Source organism: Mustela putorius, unplaced genomic scaffold, assembly GCF_011764305.1.
Source record: "Mustela putorius furo isolate JIRA1106 unplaced genomic scaffold, ASM1176430v1.1 tig00000224_pilon_pilon_pilon, whole genome shotgun sequence".
Lineage (NCBI taxonomy): Eukaryota > Metazoa > Chordata > Mammalia > Carnivora > Mustelidae > Mustela > Mustela putorius.
Genome location: NW_025421321.1, coordinates 23337083 through 23355994, shown reverse-complemented (window position 1 = coordinate 23355994; position 18912 = coordinate 23337083). Strand labels below are relative to the sequence as shown.

Below are 18912 nucleotides of genomic sequence, written 5' to 3'. Positions count from 1 at the left end.
TGTGTGTGTGTGTGGTGGGGAAATTCTTGCTAAACTAGGTACTAATGGGTTGTAGCTATAGTTGCTGGGATATTTTGCCAGTAAAACTGTTCTGATGTTGTCAGTAGTCTGTTGGTAAGCTAAGAGAGGAGAAAATGTTGCCCTAAAGCAATTACAACAGAATATTTAATGATTTTAAAAAAGAAGATATTATTTATTCATTTGACAGAGTGATAAGAGTGAGAGCACAAGTAGGCAGAGCAGCAGGCAGAGGGAGAGAGAGAAGCAAGCTCCCTGCTGAGCAGGGAGCTCTAGGCAGGGCTGGATCCCAGGACACTGGGATCGTGACCTAAGCTGAAGTCAGACGCTTAGTCGACTGAGCCACCCAGGCACCCCTAAAACAGAATTTTTTAAAAAAGTATTCCAGGTATCACATCATCAATATTATTTGAAAGACCATCTTACTCCTTCTGCTTATGTACAGTGTTGGATATGTGCACAGGCAGATCCCAGGGACAGCTGTATCCCAATTTAAAAAAGAAAAAATTATTTTCTAGACCCAAAATATCTATTTTAGGGTGGAAAGCCAATTAGAATAGAAGCTTTAGCTCCTGATAGCTTGTTCATTTGAGAATTTTTAAATCATTCAATCTGTAATTTTAGTTAGTTACAAATATGGACCACAGGCAGAAGTCTTCAGTAAAGAGAAGCTATCATGTAAGTATTTCTGTAGGTGGACATTTACAAATCTCGCTGTTTATATCCATTAATTCCTTAGTGAGTGGATTCTTTAATTACATGTCAGCTCTGTGTTAGACAATGACAGAATTTATGAATGAAGAAATAAAGTGAGCATAGTTCTTTAGTGCAGTGACTAAGGGAATGATGATGCCAGGTCATGGCAGAGGCTTAAGTTGTTTTATAGATTAAAGGGCCTCAGTTTGTAAAAATAAGAACATTAAAGATTTGATTAGATAAAAGTGATTATTTATGTAATAAGATTGCAGATAAGCCAGAGGGAGATGGGATTAACTTTAAAGAGGCCCAACTCTTTGAGAGAAGAAGAACAATGAAGTTGTTGTGGTTGGAGATAAGTTTGTAGTTGGAGAACTAGACTTGCAGAGAGAATGGGCCCTGAAGATCTCCTGTTTCACTTTGAAGGAGGAAGGAAATGGCGCTGAGGAGACTTAAGTGACAGTGGGGTGGGAACTGGGTGTTTGAGAATGGTGGTTGTGAGAAATGAATGAGGGACTAGGAAAGGAGGTCCCATGCAACCTTACAGACCTGGTAGAGGTTGCAAGTGGTACTAGCTCATATGATTATGGGATCATTTTTTCCCAGCATTGATTCTCTTTCTCCATGTTGAAGTGCAGAAAGAGAGTGGTTAGATTGGTCCTGGGGAACTGGTAGAGCCTTTAGAGAAGAATTGAGGATGATAAAATAATATAAGTGAGGGGCCTCCTGGAATCCAGTCTGAATTGGAAAGGACATGAGAAAGGAAGGGATGTGATAGACCAGTGGTAAGAAGAGTCTGGGGACCCGAGGTCTCCATGATACTAAAGATGGAGTGTACTGGCAGTAAGGGAGAACAGAGTCTGGATGGACAGGTGATAGTATATGCTGGAATTTAAAGACAAAGCCATAGGTCTGGAATTGGTGCAGCACTGTGAGAATGCTCCATTTGCCCCCTAGACTTTGTGGTAGGTGTGACAGGGGTGGAAGAATGAGAAGATTCTGTGTGAGAAATTGGTCAAGGAAGTCATTTCCCGGCGAGGATCAGGCTTCTGTGAGGACAGAGGTGGAGAGAGTTTTCTCTACAGAGTTCTAGATGTAGGTGAGTTTGTTTATGGTAAAATGGGGTATCCCGAAAACTTTATGGAATAGTTCTAGGGGCAGTTAAAATTTGCTTTATAATATTGAGTCTCATTTTTTCCTCTTGTCAGATTACTGTGTTATAATACCCTAAACAGGGTAGGGTAATGAAGAATGTATTTTTCCGGGAGATTTTAAGACCATGATTCATTTTTTATTTTGATAACCACTGGAAATTGCTTTGGCTAGATGGTTTTAGTAACTTGCAAATATTCTAGGTTCCAGAGAGGCACTCTAAAGGTGTGAAAGAAGAAGATGAAATTACTTATCAATGATTAACTTCCCTTTCATTTTGTCTTTTCTCTGCTAGTGATACAGTTGTAAGAATTGAGTTTTTGTCTCTCCCCTACCCCAACTGAACACACATGGCCCAATGCTTTGTACTTATATTTCCACATGAGTTAGAAAAATGTTTTTTGGAAAATCTGTGTAAGAATGACTACTGATGGCTGGGGCATCTGGGTGGCTTAGTTGGTTAAGCAACTGCCTTTGGCCGAGGTCATGATCTCGGTGTCCTGGGATTGAGCCCCACATCAGGCTCCCTGCTCAGCGGAGAGCCTGCTTCTCCCTCTCCCTCTGCCTGCTGCTCTGCTTACCTGTGCTCTCTCTCTCTCTCTTTCTAATAAATAAATAAATAAATAAATAAAATCTTTAAAAAAAAAAAAGAATGACTAACTGATGGGGCAGCTTACTTTTCTGCAGATGTTAGGAAATGGAGATAACATGAAATGAATTTATTACATCATTAATAGGCTAATACAGAAAAGGAGTTGAAATGCGAATAGCACAAAGTAATACCGTGGTGGTTAACTTCCTAAAAACAAGACTTTTGGAAATATATTAGAGTCTTTGTAGTACTTTATAGTGTGATGGGAGTGACCATAATAATTGTTTATACAAATAGAGGTTTGCTCATTCTCCTATGATGCAGTATTTAAGAGTCCTTGAACTTAAAGATGGATTATATACTTTTTTTTCCCTTAAAATACCACTGTTCTGATTTTTCTTAATCTCTTTTTCTTGGTGATAAATAGGTATCAGTAGTATGAATCCTAGTGCATATTTTCTAAAAATTCATTGATTTAAGATAAAGGTGATGTTTTAACTGAGTGAAAAAGAAACCACTTTCTGAAAGAAAGCTTTGCTTGGGAAGATAATTCTGAAAACAGATACTAGAAAGTACTTCTATTGTTAAGTGATTTTCTTTTCTTTTTTTTTTTTTTTAAAGATTTTATTTATTTATCAGAGACAGAGAGGGGGAGAGAGCGAGCACAGGCAGACAGAATGGCAGGCAGAGGCAGAGGGAGAAGCAGGCGCCCCGCTGAGCAAGGAGCCCGATGTGGGACTCGATCCCAGGACGCTGGGATCATGACCTGAGCCGAAGGCAGCTGCCTAACCAACTGAGCCACCCAGGCATCCCTGTTAAGTGATTTTCTTGACAAAAACAATATGTCACCTAGAAAAACTCTCATATTGATGCATTTAAAATACTTAGAAACCATTTTCTTGAGTTTTGAATGCATTTAATAAACATGTAGAGAAGCAAAACTTTCTAATTAGCTTATAAACTGATAACAAAAAAATTGGTTAAATTTTGATAAAAACTTTTTTGCATAATTAGTAGGTGGGATCGGATAGTATCCTGATTAGTTCAGTTAAGCTACAATGTATTCCTCCCATTTGGACCTCGTACTTTTTTTTTTTTTTTAAGATTTTATTTATTTTTTTATTTGACAGACCGAGATCACAAGTAAGCAGAGAGGCAGGCAGAGAGAGAGAGGAGGAAGCAGGCTCCCTGCTGAGCAGAGAGCCCAATGTGGGACTTGATTCCAGGACCCTGAGATCATGACCTGAGCCAAAGGCCGAGGTTTTAACCCACTGAGCCACCCAGATGCCCCTATGGACATCGTACTTTTATAAGATATTTTTTTAATCTAGTATCTACATATCTAATATCTAATAGCTACATCAGCCCTTATATCCAAATATTGAAATAAACTGGACCTAGAGCCAAATCTTGGAATTGCTAAGTCACTAAGATTTAAATTTGTAAAGCTTAGGGGGCGCCTGGGTGGCTCAGTGGGTTAAAGCCTCTGCCTTCGGCTCAGGTCATGATCCCAGAGTCCTGGGATCAAGCCCCACATCGGGCTCTCTGCTCAGCGGGGAGACTGCTTTCTCCTCTCTCTCTGCCTGCCTCTCTGCCTACTTGTGATTTCTGTCTGTCAAATAAATAAACAAAATTAAAAAAAAAAATTTGTAAAGCTTAGTCAGCCACCTCACTCTTGTTAAAATATTATTAATATGAATATTTTTAGTAAAAGTAAAAGTTTTATACCTCTAATAAACATTTTTAGAAATTTTTCTTTTAAGATTTTATTTATTTATTTGACAGAGAGAGATCACAAGTAGGCATAGAGGCAGGCAGAGAGAGAGAGAGAGGAGGAAGCAGGCTCCCTGCTGAGCAGAGAGCCCGATGTGGGACTCGATCCCAGGACCCTGAGATCATGACCCGAGCCGAAGGCAGCAGCTCAACCCACTGAACCACCCAGGTGTCCTAATAAACATTTTTAAAAAGTATTTCTTATTTTAGCTTATTTTTTAAATTTTATGTGTTTTATAGTACAAATATTATTAACCTAATAGTATATACGTATTATTCATATGTAATTAAGTATTTACACATTGGGATTATGTACTCAAAGACTTTTCCCTCATTGAGTGTACAGTCAAAACATTTGGGGAATCACTAGATTAGATGTTGTCTAGGATTTGTATGTTATTGTATAGTTTATAACATTCCTATACAAAATTGAATAATTCTGTATAGGAATGAAAGGTTAAACGTTGTTTGCTACTGGATGTATAGATAAACTAGGTTTAATATACTAAAGTGATTGGGTCAGAAAAGTGACTTAAAATTATAGTATGGTTTCAAACATGATTTTCTAGGCTACGATCAGTGCCATAATTCAAGAAGACAGACATCTATTTAACAAATTAAAATCTGGTTTTAACAGGTTTTCATGAACGTATGTTTTTACATATGTAGAGCTTCTGGGCTATTTCCCTATTATAAATTCAAGACATGGCTTGATCTTCTATCAGCCTAGTGGTAACACATCTGGAAATACCATGCATCACTAAAACTTTCATAGGAATTTTGAGAGCTTTGAAATATTGCATATATGACTATAAAGTTCCCTTAGTATTCACTGGTATATTAAACTAAGATGTCACTGAGGTGTGTATTATTGTCTGTGTTAATAATCTGCAGATGAAAGATTCCCTTCAGTTCAAGTGAATATAGTTCTTCCCTCTCAGTGTTCATGGTACCATTATCTATTGTGCTCACAGGAGAAAAACCAAAATGGTACAATTAGAATTGTAACCAATCTCAAGTAACTATATGCTTTTTAAAAAAAATATGAAATGGAAAGATCTTTTGATAGTTTAGGATAGTTTCAGTGGCTTAGAAGATGTTAGAGAACTGTTTTGGGTTTTTCAAACTTCAAGGAACCCTAGACTTGGAATCAAATCACTTGGATCTAATATCCGCTCTTCTGTTGATGTATACACTGTCAACATGGGCAAGTTACTTAAACTTCTCATACCAGATGTGTGCTGGTCCCGGGGGGCTTGATCACAAATGATTACGTTTCCACATACATAGTACATATACATACATATACACACAAACAAACAAATAAATGGTTTCTTTAACTTTGAAGATCGTGGGGTGGGGTAGTCAGATGGCCTGGAAAGGCTTATTGGCAGGAGGCTGTGGGGCAGCCAGAGGAGATCTCCTCAGCCTGAGGAGTTTGTAAATCGGTGATTTGTCAAGTCAGAGAAGCTGCTGAGGCATTGAGAATCCTTTAGCCCCAGGTGGGCCATTCTCCCAGGTTCTACAGCCAACCTTCTGGATGTGTAATAAGGCTCTATGTCAAAGGATTTGCAGAAAGAAGAGATTTCAATTGAATAAGATGCATATTGGGACGCCTGGGTGGCTCAGTGGGTTAAGCCGCTGCCTTCGGCTCAGGTCATGATCTCAGGGTCCTGGGATCGAGTCCCACGTCGGGCTCTCTGCTCAGCAGGGAGCCTGCTTCCTCCTCTCTCTCTCTCTGCCTGCCTCTCCGTCTACTTGTGATTTCTCTCTGTCAAATAAATAAATAAATAAAATCTTTAAAAAAAAAAAAAAAGATGCATATTAAACCCCTACCTAATATAAGTAAAAATTCTCTTAACTAACCTCTCTGTAACTCACATATTCCGATCTTGTCACTTCCTCTGTCAGTCCCACCTGACCATGCCCATGGTTTGCTTAGTGTTTGCAGCAGACAGGCTACTTTCTAGTATGCCTTCGTGCTGGTGTTCATACAGGCTGAGTTGTGTGCTTCTTAAGAATCAATTATGCTTTTTTCTAAAGCTTCTATGACATTTGTACATACCCATTGGCCTTAGGCCCAATTATTGTTCCTATCTCACTGGGTGAGAGGGCTTCTTTATTACATAATAGTTCAACATGGTTAACCTACTCATTGAAGTTGAACCCATTTACTCATTTGGAAAACTGTGGGCTTTGCAGTTTGGGCATGCTTTTTGTATGCATTCTTGCTTATCTCTGTGTTGTTCTCCTCACCTGTGTTTTCCCATCTTAGAAGTGAGAAAAGGATTCTTCCTTTAAGTTTGCAGAATAGGGTAAAATTTAAACAAAATATAGATATAGAAACACTAGAAATAAATGAGCTATGTATTATAGATGCTTTAGTCCTACTGTCTGTAATGGGAAGTCTATGAGTTATGGTTTAAGAAAATTCTCGTCTTTTCTTAGATTCAGGATTATGTACCAAATCAGGTAACTCCTTAGCTTTTCTTATTTGGCATTTTGCAAAACTGTGGTTTGAGGAGTTTCCCCACACTCTTAATAGACTACATTTAAGCCAGTAAGCTTAAAGTAAAATGTTAGATGATGGATTAACTTCAGTGGTTTAGAAGGTGTTGAAGATACTAGAAAATCACAATGGCAGGTCCTAAAGGGTATTAGTTTAAAGAACACTGGACTTGGAATCCAGCTGGTCTGATATCAGCTGGGTTCCTGATAGTACTTGCCTCTGCTGTTCTGATCCTGGTCTGTTACTCATTATTACATTTCATGAGGATTTATTGAGAAGTTCTTAGACTAATAAAAGACTTTAGATTTGATTCATACATAAAACCAATAGTTGTTTTTAATAGTCTCAGTTTCTATGGACATTAGGTTCTTTTTTTTTTTTTTTTAAAGATTTTATTTATTTATTTGACAGACAGAGATCACTAGTAGGGAGAGAGGCAGGCAGAGAGAGAGGGGGAAGCAGGCTCCCTGCTGAGCAGAGAGCCCAATGTGGGGCTCGATCCCAGGACCCTGGGATCATGCCCTGAGCCGAAGGCAGAGGCTTTAACCCACTGAGCCACCCAGGTCCCCTGATCCTGGTCTGTTGATCATTATTACATTTCATGAGGATTTATTGAGAATTTCTTAGACTAATAAAAGACTTTAGATTCGATTCACACATAAAACCAATAGTTGTTTTTAATACTCTCAGTTTCTATGGACATTAGCTTCTTCTTCTTCTTTTTTTTTTTAAGATTTTATTTATTTGAGAGAGAGAAAGCATGCAAGCATAAGCAGGGGTAGGAATAGAGAGAGAGGGAGAAGCAGACTGTCTGCTGAACCAGGAACCCGATGTGGAGCTCCATCCCAGGCCCCTGAGATCACGACCCAAGCTAAAGGCAGACGCTTAACTGACTGAACCACCCATACACCCTGACATTAGCTTCTTTAGTTAACACTTCTCATCTTAGAAAATGAAATGCTATCTTAACGATTCTTGAGTAAGTACCTCTGTATTGTCCCTCAATTGGTAATTAGCTTTTGGCAGCAGTAGTTTTAAGTGTGTGTGCATGCTTTGGGGTCAGAGGCACTTGAGTTTGAATCCTGGCTCTACCATGTAGAAGATGTATAACCTTTGGAAAGTTACCTAATCCTCTTAAACCTGTTTTCTTACCTCTATAGGGGTATCGATAGTATATACCTCAAAGGGTTAATGAAGATAGAAAGATAATGTTTGTGAAGTGTATGGGCATGTGACATAGCAGGTACTCAGTAAATGCTCCTTTCCTCTCTATATCAGTTGTAAATTTGCATTCTTTGTCATGAATAAAAAGAGGAAAACTTCTGCAAATTACTTATTCACTTGATGTGGTCGGTCTAGAGACCATTTGCAATAAAACAGAGTCAGAGGGATATGGTATTTGCTGCTGTAAGTTTCTGTCATTTCTAAAATTAGTTCATCCATTTTTTTAAAAAGATTTTATTTATTTATTTGACAAAGAGAGCTTACAAATAGGCAGAGAGGCAGGTAGAGAGAAGGGGGGAAGCAGGCTCCCCACCGAGCAGAGAGCCTGATGCATGACCTGAGCTGAAGGTAGAGGCTTTAACCCACTGAGCCACCAGGCGCCCCTTGCCACATCTTTAGAATGTGAACGTTTAGTTTTATATGACCCTGACACTGACTTTTCAATGTGTGGCCAGCAACTGGAAAGAGAGGAACTGGAAGAGTGTAAAAAGAATAAAAGGAATAAATAAAGTTTGTTGTGGTCATCCCCACCCAACAAATCTTTCAAAAGTAAGCTAAGTAACATCTGCTTTCTCTTTTGCTACAAAGAATTGGAAAGATTTTTAAAAGAAAATTTAAAAAAATTTCATCTTTCCTTTTTTTGTTTCTCCAGCCTCTGTTCCATCCCTCACCCACCTTTGCCGTTTGGAAATTCGGTCCCGTGTAAAACCAGAACACCTACGATCTGACAGTTTTATCTGTCAGTTGCCACTTCCCAGAAGCCTACATAATTATTTGCTCTATGCAGAAGTTCTAAGGATGAATGAAGTTCCAGAATTGGCAGTTACTCAAGATGGAGAAGTCAGCGAAGCTACTTAATGCAGCTCATGTCTTACTCTGAAAACCACCAAAACAAAGACCCATGCAGTACAAATTCTTCATGATTTCATAGTCATAAAAGATGATTTTTGTTTGTGTGGTTGGTTAGGTTTGTGGGGGGCAATAGTTAAATGCAAATGTTTACAATTGGGCTTCCTGGTTAAAAAAAAAATACTGTTAACCTCACTTATGTTACTTTATCACAGATTCATCACCAGCACATTTTTATGTTGTAGATTCATTTACCTAACATTTTTTGCTTTATTCTGTTAATGAAATGTGATGCTGCTTCTAGTGCTAACCATGGCATATTTCCGCCTATGATTCTGTGTTTGCCTAGGGCTAGGAGCTTAGAAAGAAATGCATAAAACTTTCCTGGAAGTGTACACACAATGGGGTTGAATCTATTATTATTATTATTATTATTTTATTTGAGGTTGTCTATCTTTTATGTTTATAAAAAACTTTTATATTCCATTCTCATTTCTTAATTTAGTAAGTTTTATGAAGAATTTCTTCTCATTGGCTTCTCACAGATAAACTCAGGGGAGAACTTTTTTTTCTTTAAAGAATATAGAAAATGAATAATTTTGCTGTTATTGTTGTTTGCCCCCCAGTTCCTTGATACTCTCTTTAACCGAAAGAAACTCCCATTTCTGCAAAAGCAAGACCAGACTAAACTCTGAAATAGGCTCAGTTGGAAAAAATTAGGTCAGTGTTGAAATAAAGAAGCATTTTACCACATTTAGAATACAAATCAGGAGATGAGAGGGGCCTATCTGTGGCACCAGATTCTTTCAAAAAAGAAGCCTGTGTATTTCTGAGTCACTTAGTATCAAATAAAACATTCGAGCTCTGTTCAGCCTCCAAATCTAAGGGAAGCTTTGATCCTATGATGCAATGATTGCCAGTTATATTAATATTACAATGTTCTTCCTTTTTATTATCTAGATAGGTTATCACATGGTCCTTGATCCTATGAAATTTGGACCTCAGAATTCTAGGTTAATGAGACACCACCTCATTGGTTTTACAGATGCTTAATATAAATCTATGGTCAGAGAAAACTGATCACTGGATCAGGTGAGCTGTGGTAATATGCCGATGGGACCAACCTTAAAAGAAAGTTTATGAAAGCATTACTGTCATGATAGACAGCTAGAAAGTGGGTCCACAGGAGGGCAGATCTTCTGTCCTAATGGGATCCTGTGGCTTGAAATAGATGGGAGTGTGTCAGCCAGGCCATCCCTGATAGGCCTTTGCTATTTGATAAAAGCAGTGATGAAGACCAAATAATGGAGCATTGTTAGGGTCCAGAGGGACAACTGAACTCAGTGCAGATTATAGCTATAGTTGCTGCCTTTGGGTGAAGATGCTGTTTGAATGTGGGTATACAGCAGAAATAAGTGTAGATGTGGAAAGCCAGGTGGAAATTCTGATACTTAATAAAGAAATTCCAAGAGTGTATGTACTGTGTAGTAATTTTTAAATGTTGTTCCAATCTTTATTTTTCCAAACCCTAGGTCTCCGATTTTGAACATAACTGGTTTATTGTTAGGGCCAAATGCACTTGGAATGTTTCATTTGAGGGTGAGCCTTCTTATGTGTTTTTGTTCATGTTCACATGTGTAGTAAAACTTAAACTATCCAATATATCATTTAGATCTTGTTCTTAAAAATCTGAAAATGGGTATTTCAGAGACATTTAAAAGACCCTGCTAGGGGCGCCTGGATAGTTTAGTGGGTTAAACCTCTGTCTTCGGCTCAGGTCATGATATCAGGGTCATGGGATTGAGCCCTGCATTGGGCTCTCTGCTCAGTGGGGAGCCTGCTTCTCGAGCTCTCTCTGTCTGCCTCCCTGCCTACTTGTGATCTCTCTCTCTGTGTCAAATAAATAAAATCTTTAAAAAAAAATAAAAGACCCTGCTATTTAAAACATAAATAATTTTACTTACTGTATAAAATATGTCTTTCTTTTAGATTACTTTATAATACTGATGATTTCTATGACTTACAACAAAGATTCAGTGAGAAATCTGAAAGTATTAACAGGTAGTGACTTATAGTTACCAGTAATTTTTTTTTTTTAAGATTTTATTTATTTGACAGAGAGAGAAATCACAAGTAGGCAGAGAGGCAGGCAGAGAGAGAGAGGAGGAAGCAGGCTCCCCATGGAGCAGAGAGCCCGACGTGGGGCTCGATCCTAGGACCCCAGGATCATGACCTGAGCCGAAGGCAGAGAATTTAACCCACTGAGCCACCCAGGCACCCCAACCAGTTATTTTTTTATTAAGATTTTATTTATTATGGGCCCCTGGGTGGCTCAGTTGTTGAGTGTCTGCCTTCGGCTCAGGTCATGATCCCAGGGTCCTAGAATAGAGCTCTGCATCAGGCTCCCTGCTCTGCAAGGAGCCTGCTTCTCCTTCTTCCACTCCCCCTGCTCATGTTCCCTCTTTTGCTCTCTCTGTCTCTCTCTGTCAAACAAATAAATAAAATTAAATTAAAAAAAAAGATTTTATCGGGATGCCTGGGTGGCTCGGTTGGTTGGACAACTGCCTTCGGCTCACGTCATGATCCTGGAGTCCCAGGATGGAGTCCCGCATCGGGCTCCCAGCTCCACAGGGAGTCTGCTTCTCTCTCTGACCTTCTCCTCGCTCATGCTCTCTCTGAGTCTCTCTCTCAAATAAATAAATAAAATCTAAAAAAAAAAAAAAAAAGATTTTATCTATTTAAGAGAGTCAGTACAGGAGAAAGCACAAATGGGGGAGGGGCAGTGGGAGAGGGTGAAGCAGAATTCCTGCTGAGCGGAGAGCCCAACATGGGGCTCCATCCCAGGACCCTGGGACCACAACCTGAGCCGAAGTCCGACACCTAATTAACTAAGCCACCCAGCCACCCCTATAGTTATCGAAATGATACCTCTGGTTAGCGAGAACCACAAGTCCTGCCCTATGTGCACAGTGATGCTATAATACTCTCCATTTTTATTTTTTATTATTTTAAAAATATTTGTGGTTTTGTTTTTTTTAATACTCTCATTTATGTTTTTTTTTTAAAAAATATTTTATTTATTTATTTGACAGAGATCACGAGTAGGCAGAGAGGCAGGCAGAGAGAGAGGAGGAAGAAGCTCCCTGCAGAGCAGAGAGCCCGACGTGGGGCTCGATCCCAGGACCCTGGGATCATGACCTGAGCCGAAGGCAGAGGCTTTAACCCACTGAGCCACCCAGGCGCCCCTTAATTTATGTTTTTTAAAAAGATTTTATTTATTTGACAGAGATAGGGAGAGAGAGCGAGTACAACAGGGGGAGCATCAGGCAGTGGGAGAAACAGGCTCCCCGCTGATCAGGGAGACTGATGTAGGACTCCATTCCAGGACAGGATTATGACCTGTGCTGAAGGTAGGTGAGTAACAGACTGAACCACCAAGGTGCCCTTAATACTCTGCTTTTAAAGTCACAGTGAGTCTCAGGAAGAACCTTATAGTACCATAGTTCTTTAATGGTGGTGCTTATTACTAGAGCTGGCTGCAGTTTTAATAACAGTTGTCAAGATTTCACACACACACACACACTCACATACACACAATCCTGTGTTATCCTTTAAGTTTATATCCTGTTGGTGCTTCCTGTCGTAGGATATTTTTCCATGATCATTTGATGGCACAGTGGTAACCTGAACATTGTTTCTTTATATTTCTGTCTCTTTTTTGCCAAGTAGCAAGTGTCTTACTGTGCTCCTTGCTAGTGGCTCTGGTTCCCAGATATGAGTTACACTCCTCTTGTGTTCCGTCCCCACCCATGTCAGTGATAAAACTTGTAGGCAGCCTAAGTGGCATATTTATATCACATGACCCTTTGATATCTCTGACTTAAGATCTCTTCTTTCAACCTAAGTCCATCTGTAAATCTGCATGAAAATTGTGATGTTTTATAGATTTTCAAGTATTATATCAGGTATAGCTTGAAAACACGAGTGTTTTTGACTGATTACTACTAAAATTCTAGTATAATTTTGTTGGTCCTCAAAAATGTATCATGAGGGCGCCTGGGTGGCTCAGTGGGTTAAGCCGCTGCCTTCGGCTCAGGTCATGCATGATCTCAGGGTCCTGGGATCGAGTCCCACATCGGGCTCTCTGCTCAGCAGGGAGCCTGCTTCCTCCTCTCTCTCTGCCTTCCTCTCTGCCTACTTGTGATCTCTCTCTGTCGAATAAATAAATAAAATCTTTAAAAATAAACAAAACAACAAAAAATATATCATGAATAATAATTAGTACAAATGTAAATAACCCCGTCTTCTTTGAAAAGTAGACTTGGTAGTTCCATGAGCATGGGATATAGAAAGAAGTTGGGAAAATCCACCTAAAAGTTTGCCTTTCACTTTTATATACCTTTGTATTCTCAGAGATATATTCCCCTAATTTTATTTCTTCATTAGTCATAGAAATATTTGAAAAGGAACTTCCTGTACAATTTTTTTTTTTTTTAAACCGGCAGGTATCTAGTGCTATTGTGGATAGATTTTAAGTTGCTGTGAGGTTGCTAGTAATGTGACCATTTTCAGTTTTATGATCAAGTGTTTTGTTTATAAATACTATTTTAAAAGATTTTATTTATTTGAGAGAGAGAGCATGAGTGGAGGGGAAGGGCAGGGGGAGAGGGAAAAGGCAGGCTCCCCACTGAGCAGGGAGCCTGATGTGGTGCTCAGTCCCAGGACCCTGGGACCATAATCTAAGACCAAGGCAGATCCTTAAAATACTGAGCCACCCAGCTGCCCCTATGATCAAGTGTTTTAGATCTAACAATTTAAGAGAATAGCCAATAAAACTCTACACTGCCTTCTTCCTGTTTCATGAGTTCATCCTTTGTAAAAGCAAATGGAGGCTCAACACTGGCTTCATACAAATATTCAATTTAAAGAGAATCTGGAAGCAAAAGCTTCTAGAGCTTTTCCTGTGAGCTGGGAACATGATAATGGTACTATGGGTACTGTTATTTCCTCTGAATTTCTTGTACTAGAGCACTTCCCTCCTCCCTTCTCTCGTATCCCAAGCAGCCAGTCACATATAACTGAGTATCAAGACTAATGTGTAGAAGAGAGCCCATACCAAGTTACTCCATTACTCATGGTTCTGTATGAACTGGAGTAGTTAGCTGAAAGATAATTTGAGAAAAGTACTGTATTTTATTTAGAGCTCATGTTGGATCCCTGAGTCTACCTACATATTCTCCCTAGGAAAGAATAAAATAAATCTGGCCCATGTTTGAGGGCGTAGAGACTATCATGATAGTTCTAAAAACACTTTTTGGGTTTTTTCCCCCCTCTTTACCCTTTACCCTGTTTTAACAAAACATTTATGGGAAATGTAATATTGCTGTGTGTGACTGTTGTGATTTCCTGTTTTGCTTTCTCTTTCATTGTTTTTCTGTTTGAGGCTAAATTAATTTATCCTCTGTATTTATTATTATTAATACTATTAAATGACAGGCAACCATTGAAAAATAGTACTTTTCAGTAAGTAACCTTTAATTACTTGGTAGAAAAAATATAGTTTATGTTAAAGATTAACTTATTTGAGAAAGAGGAAGAGAACATGAGCTTGGGGAGGGTCAAAGGGAGAGGGAGAGAGAGTGAATCTCAAGCAGACTCCCCACTGAGCATGGAGCCTGATGTAGGGCTTGATTTCACAATCCTGAGATCATGACCTGAGCTGAAACCAAGTTGGGTGCTTACCCAACTGAGCCAGCCACATGTCCCCAATACAGTTTTATTTGCAACTATATGTCAGTAATGTATACTGAGAGAATGCCAGTCTGAGTTATATTTTTTATGTAAACATATACTTTGAAACAAACTTTGGGTGCAAATTTTAAGTCTATCTTCTGTAGTTACTTTAGTGATAAGACATTTAAATTTTAAATAAAAGAACACTTATTAACCTCTCCCTGTGCTAGTAAAAATCTTAAGAAGATTCTCATATAGTAATAAAAATAGTAGCACACTTTATTTCACTTTAAAGAAAAAAAATATTTTAAAACTAGGAAGAGGTAGGGGAAGGCAGATAGAGCCATACATAGTCTTATCATTTGGACCCAATATTAATGTTAGCTTATATATTGAAATATTTTACTTCTCTCAGGCTTTTAAAAAATCTGTATACAAGTTTGATGAATGTTTTTCCCCCATAGTTAGAATCAAGCCACTTACGGTTTTGTACCTGATCAAGCCTTTTGTTTATCATGTTAATGATACCTGTAGCTAGCCGAGTTCAAGCTGTAGCCATAACCACAAATTATGAATAGGTAAGAGTGAGAAATGACACATTTCTGGGTTGATACTTTTCCTAAGACATCTGCATAAGGCAAAAAAACCCCTCTCACCTACTTGGAGAGGAGAGTGGATGAGAGACCGTTGTGAACCTGGGCTAGTCATCTGGCTTCAGCACGGGTTGGTCCAGCAGTTGCTTATCCTTTGCAAGACTCTATTATAACTGTGTATGCTATGTATTTTTAATGAAGAAATTTAAATACTATTGTTGCAGTAAAGATTATTGTCTGCACGGTTTTCCTGTCTCTTGGCTTCTTTCTCAGGCGTAACAGTAATAGATGAAGCAGAACAGGTGGTAATTGCCATTGGCGCACTGAGAGTTGTGAGTAGCATCTGTTTATGTCTCTTTTACCATCAAATGGTTAGCATAACCTTCTCTTCACTGCTTTCCTATGTGGATGATAAAAGTCTATCATGAGTCATTATAAGGTACTAATTTATACTCTTTTTCTAACATGATGGAATAGGTGAAGAAGCAAGTCCATCTGGTAACTAAATATGACTATGATTTGAATCAAACAATTAAAAAGAAGGCATAATCCTTCTGAGTTTATTGCAGAATATTGGATCAAATGGTATGTGCCAAAGATAATCAATTCTAAGCTGAGTAGTTCCATAAATAGACGTGTTAATTAGCAATGTGTACTCTAGATTTCAGTTTTGACACTTAAAAATTATTTGCTTTGTTTTAGATAAAACATTTGAATTTTTTCAGTCTTCATCTTGCTTGTAATTATTTGGTTTTATTAAGCCCACTTTTTTTATTTTTTATTTTTTTGGTTTTTTTAAAAAGATTATTTATTTATTTATTTATTTGACAGAGAGAGATCACAAGTAGGCAGAGAGGTAGGCACAGAGAGAGAGAGAGAGAGGAGGAAGCAGGCTCCCTGCTGAGCAGAGAGCCCAATGCGGGACTCGATCCCAGGACCCTGAGATCATGACCTTAGCCGAAGGCAGCGGCTTAACCCACTGAGCCACCCAGTCGCCCTAAGCCCACTTTTAAATGTCACGGTGTGGTATCTGTGCATGTTGATGTAAGTGTGTACTTATTCTTTTTTATCCTTTTATTATGGAAAATTTCATGTGTACAGAAAAATAGAGAACTGTATAATGAACTTCCATGTTCCCATCACTCAGCTTCAATAATGACCAACTCATGGCCAGTCTTGATTCCTTTTCCCCATCAATTCCCTCTGTCCCATAGCCATGTTGAAGCAAATTCCAGATAAATCATCTATAAATATTTTAGTCTATATCTCTAGAAGTCAAGGACTCCCTTTTAAAAACATAACTGTCAGGGTGCCTGGGTGAGTCAGTCGTTTAAGCATCTGCCTTCAGTTCGGGTCATACCCCGGGGTCCTGGGATTGAGCCCCATATTGGGCTCCCTGCCAAACAGGGGCCTGCTTTTCTCTCTCCCACTCCCCCTGCTTGTGTTCCCTCTCTCGTTGTGTCTCTGTCTGTCAAATAAATAAATAAAGCCATTAAAAAAATAATTATCATTACACCTCCCTAAAAAAAATAATTTCTTGGGGCGCCTGGGTGGTTCAGTGGGTTGGGTCTCTGCCTTCAGCTCAGGTCATGGTCTCAGGGTCCTGGGATCAGGCCCCACATCCTGCTTTCTGCTCAGCAGGGAGCCTCCTTCCCCCTCTCTCTCTGCTTGCCTCTCCGCCTGCTTGTGATCTCTCTCTCTGTTAAATAAATAAATAAATAAAATCTTTAAAAAAATTTCTTAATATCAAATAATCCTGTTAGTATTTACATGTTTTTCATTGTCCTATCTATAGCTTTTTAAATGGTTTGCTTCAGTACAGATCCAAAAGTTTCACTGTGATGTGATTCTTTTATTTGATATGTTTTGGTTGAAGACCGGTTATTTTCCTGTAGAGTTTCCAGTTTGGATTTTGCTGATTATAACCCAATGCTGTCATTTAACCCCATGCTGTTTTTTTCCCCCTTGTATTAGTTACATATTCATGTGTAATACATTGCCTCAAAACTTAAAACTGCCTGACATAGTTTCTGTGGGTCAGGAATTTATGAGTGGCTTAGTTGAGTGATTATGGCTGAGGGTCTGTCAGGAGGTTGCCTTAAAGTGTAAGCAGAGGCCGCGGTGACTTAAAAGGCTTAATTGAGGCCGGGCCTTCTATTCTGGGGAGGCTCATTCACATGGCTGCTGGCTGGAGGCTGCTGGCCTCGTCACATGGATCTCTCTGGCTGCTCTGTTTGAGTCTCTTCACATTTTAGCAGGCTTCCCCTGAGCAAGTGATCTTAGAGGTGCAGCAAGGTGGATGCCACAATGCCTTTTGTGATATTACTCTTGCAAGTCGCACATCATCATATCCAGTACATTCTATTACAAGTGAATCAAGGAAGGAGGGCTTAGGCTCCACCTTTTAAAGGGAAGAGTATCAGAGAATTTGTAGCATCTTTTTAAGCCACCACGCTTTATTTCCTGTAAAATCGGTGAGCAGATGTAGACAGAGACTGGCTAAACAGTTTGCAGGGTCCAATGCAAAATGAAAATGTGGAACCTCTTGTTCCCCTTTCAAGACAGAGACAGCAGAACATTAAATCAAACTTGGGGTACTTCTGAGCACAGAGCCCAGTATGAATGCACAGATGATACCAGGAAACCAGCCCTAGATATAGAAGCTTGGTGTGATTCAGATTCCACACCCATACACTTTTTTTTCTTGAAGTACCACTTCAAGGTGTTGGGTATTTCATTCCTAAGTGATGTTAGTAGATACCAGTGATCATTAGCTAGATCTATTCGTTATAGTTTTCATTATTGGCTGTAATACTTCCAAAAAGATAACTTCCCCTGATTATTTGGTTACCCTGAGGTCTTGTACATACAGGAGAAATAGTGAAAATCTTTAATTCTTTAAAATAATGAATTGATTCTCCAATATCCTTTAAAGATGATCGCTAAGTTTTTCTTTTATTTAGTATTAATATAAACATGGATTTTTGATGTGTTCTCATCTTTGCAGTTATTACCATTATTGATGTTCAAATTGTCCCACTTTTGCTAGCATTTAAGTGGTGCTTTTTTAGTTTTCTGGTAATAAGATATTCTGATTTTTTAAAAAGATTTTTATTTATTTATTTGACAGGCAGAGATCACAAGTAGGGAGAGAGGCAGGTAGAGAGAGAGAGAGAGGGAGAAGCAGGCTCCCTGCCCATCAGAGAACCCAATGTGGGGCTTGATCCCAGGACCCTGGGATCATGACCTGAGCGGAAGGCAGAGGCTTTAACCCACTGAGCCACCCACGTGCCCAAGATACTCTGATTTTATCTTGTACACTTTTTCCCTCAGACCTGGAATTGACCATTTCCCCAAAGACCATTATTTATTCAGAAGTGGTATTATATAGACTGTAGTACATATTTCATGCATACACACACTCATATACACACAGTAATCTCAGCATTAGGGTTGTTCCTTTCTACTGATTTGGTCACTATTCAGTGAACAGAGCTAAGAAATAAGTCTGCATTCTTTTCATGTTCTTCATATTGATATTTCAAATTCTGGAGTACACTTTAAAAATACAACTTCAATGATCTTTTTTTTTTTTTTAAGATTTTATTTATCCATTTGACAGAGAGAAATCACAAGTAGACAGTGAGGCAGGCAGAGAGAGAGAGAGAGGGAAGCAGGCTCCCTCTGAGCAGAGAGCAGAGAGCCCAATGCGGGACTCGATCCCAGGACCCTGAGATCATGACCTGAGCAGCGGCTTAACACACTGAGCCACC

At 39.0% G+C, this 18912-nt stretch overlaps 1 protein-coding gene across 3 annotated transcripts in view; it reads left to right on the top strand.

Moving 5' to 3' along the window:
* Nucleotides 1-10470, top strand: part of ASB3 (ankyrin repeat and SOCS box containing 3) — a 108190-nt gene extending 97720 nt beyond the window's left edge. For all 3 annotated transcript variants that reach the window (XM_004775686.3, XM_004775688.3, XM_004775689.3), the window contains exon 10: nt 8617-10470. In XM_004775686.3, the coding sequence (XP_004775743.1) occupies nt 8617-8822 (206 nt within the window). In that variant the 3' untranslated portion in view covers nt 8823-10470. The remainder of the gene's footprint in view (nt 1-8616) is intronic.
* The last annotated feature ends 8442 nt before the right edge of the window (nt 10471-18912 follow it).